Genomic DNA, 2,776 nt, shown 5'->3' on the forward strand with positions numbered 1-2,776 from the left:
AACTAACAAATTAGGAGTCCGAAGTACTACAATTCCCGATTTTAAATTGAGTCAATTAGCATGACTTTTGAAATTCAACTGCCACAAAACTTCAAAATTAAACAATTTGCTTTTGCTAACTTCTTGTTGCTCTGAAAAATCATTAGAGGATCCACTCCCAAGCATGGTTTTATTTTTATATCTCGTCTGAGATCGAGACAACCCATCCAATTCGTTTCAATATCATCCACCAACTAACGAGACGGATAGACAAGTCATCTCAAAGCTGGAGCCTTTCTCAAAAATCAGTCCATTATCGAACGAGACAGACATGAATAAATCGGACGATTTGGCCTCATTCATCGACGAGACGAGACGTCACATCGAGTTTTAAAACCATGCTCCCAAGATGATGTGACCACATCATCACACTCCTATCTTTACCAATTGCCATTGGCACATATCGATTGCAATGGAGACAAAATATGGTCTATATATCTTCTGAGGATGTCCTCAATACACACATTTGTGCTTCTCCGTCAAATGACATGCCATCGACTCGGAAAAAATCAACAAGAACCTTTTCATCTCAAAAAAACAACAAATCCTCCAAAACTCTAAATTTACAATTATTAAAATAAAAAATTAAATTTAAAAAAAAAAAAAAATTGATTATCTCCATTAAACATAAAGGAGCTCCTGAAATGGGTAAGTTAGTTACTGGGAGACTTACAGAACAAGTCCTCCCAAATCTCAGAGAACGCTTCAACAATGATTCCATGATGGTGTCTCGAATTTAGAGACAGAAAGCAGTGCAAGAGTTGCTCCAGATCTTTGTCTTCGAACATCTGCTTCTCCATAATCATCTCCATCATCGACCTCTTAAAATCCTCATATGGATCCTCTGACTTCTTCACCACCGCAAAGCTCTCTCTCACTTTCCCCTCCACATCACGCCGGAAAACTGACAACCTCGCCGTTGCCTCAGTTTCCGGAGACTGACACGTCATCGTCTTCCTCGTCAAATTACTACTCCTTGTAACGTGACGTTTCAACCTTCTAATCCTCTTCAGGTTCTGCTTCACACGCCTTGATGAGTCCTTGACTGGTGACTCTCTTATCGTCTCCAAGTGAGTATCGAAATCGGAAGAAGAATCGGTCGAGAATGTTCTAGAACACGATATGAGGGCTTCGATGTCTTCCTCATCGTTCTCGTCTCCACCTTCACTGCTGAACCAACCACTATCATCAGCCGAAGAAGTACTGATTCGAATTCTAGATTTTGATTTATTCTTTTGGTTTCTTTGTTTCTTCTTCTTTTCTATTGCCGGTGGTGGAGATACATAGCCAACGGATTCGTCAGAAACCGATGAATTGTATGATTTCCGATGATGGATTATCTCGTTGGCTATGGCGACGACGTGCCATTTCTCCTCTTTCTTCCAGCTGAACTCATTTGGTGGTGGTGGTGGTGGCGGTGGTGATTCAGTAGTGTCGTTGGATGTAAATAATTGTCCGGTGGGTTTTGATGGGCAACCATCTGATGGCACGTCTAGGTTAAAGGAAGAAGAAGAAGGTGTACATGTAGTGGGTGCTGGGACGATTGTGGTGGCTGGAAAATGGATGTCGATTGTTTTTGGGTTGACCGGGGACAGTCTGAAAACCGGAATTGGGTTTTCCGGCATTGTGGAGGGATCTTCTGACCGGCAGAATTGGAAGGATGGAAATGGGATCATTCGAGAAATTCGTTGTTTGAAACGTTTCGCCATCTCTCTCTCTTTCCGAAGTCGTAACTCTCAAGTATGTGTGAGATGAGACCATGAGAGGTGATAAAAACACAGATTTTGTTTATCAACAAATCGATGTGCCCACATTGGAATGAATCTCTAATAGATACTGATCCTCAGAAAAGTAGTGTTTTTTTTCTTTCCACTCACCCGACACCCGTATAAACGATTCATCATTCATGTGGACTGTTTGAACCAATGACCAAACACGTCTGAGATGGGACAAAAAAAAAAAAAAAAAGTCGAAAAACATAAATTTCCAATATAACTGATTTTGGCTTTCTAGTATTTATATCATGGGAATCTCTAGGTTTATTCTCCAAACTTACCACTGCTCGGGAACAAACAAAATATAATTTATTGTGAAAAATAACAGAGACCTTACTAGGATTCCACTGCCCTCTCTAACACATGCCTCCCATCACATAATCGTAGATCAATTGCATCAGGATATGCATAATCATAAATCTTTTTCTTATGTATCTCAAGGCAATTGATCTATAATTTTGTGATGGGGGCGTGGATAAGAGGGGGGCATCCTATTACCACAAAACATTTGATATTTGTAAGAGTGAGGTTCTTTTAAGTATTTATTCTTTTGAGAGTGATGGAAATTTTTTTGACTAACCGAAATTTGGAACCCACCAATCACATGTACCCAAGTGTATTGAATGGCATTTCTAATTTACAAATGTACCATTGCTAATTACAAAACTACCTTATATGCTTGACATGGCAAGCACTTAGGAGTCTATGAATATTGTGAGCAAAAAACAATTTGAGAGTGAATGTAGAGGGTGTCATTCTAAGAACTTTGAAAAAATAAAATTTAAATATTATTTTCACTGTTGAATTTTCATTTTAAATTTGATAGTTGGTAACTGTCCATTTTAGTGCCTTGGATCAAAGCCTATAAAATAAACTTTTTTTTTTTTCTTTTGTAAATTTGAGATTTTCCATGAAATCTAAAGGGCTGCGTGTTGGATTGCCAATGTTCTAATACATACGGG

At 38.8% G+C, this 2,776-nt stretch overlaps 1 protein-coding gene across 1 annotated transcript; it reads right to left on the bottom strand.

Annotated features, from left to right (window-relative positions):
* Positions 1-474: 474 nt before the first annotated feature.
* Positions 475-2,127, bottom strand: LOC147407318 (uncharacterized). The gene has a single exon (XM_086435821.1). The coding sequence runs from the start codon at positions 1,746-1,748 to the stop codon at positions 693-695; it is 1,056 nt and encodes a 351-aa protein (XP_086291947.1). The 5' UTR covers positions 1,749-2,127; the 3' UTR covers positions 475-692.
* Between the last annotated feature and the right edge of the window lie 649 nt (positions 2,128-2,776).

The sequence above is a fragment of the Akebia trifoliata genome, chromosome 3 (assembly GCF_017979445.1).
Source record: "Akebia trifoliata isolate Shusen 1 chromosome 3, ASM1797944v1, whole genome shotgun sequence".
Taxonomy (NCBI): domain Eukaryota; kingdom Viridiplantae; phylum Streptophyta; class Magnoliopsida; order Ranunculales; family Lardizabalaceae; genus Akebia; species Akebia trifoliata.

What these genes read in the sequence shown, in the direction of transcription:
- LOC147407318 (XM_086435821.1), bottom strand. Translation starts at nt 1,748, where the DNA reads ATGGCGAAACGTTTCAAACAACGAATTTCTCGAATGATCCCATTTCCA.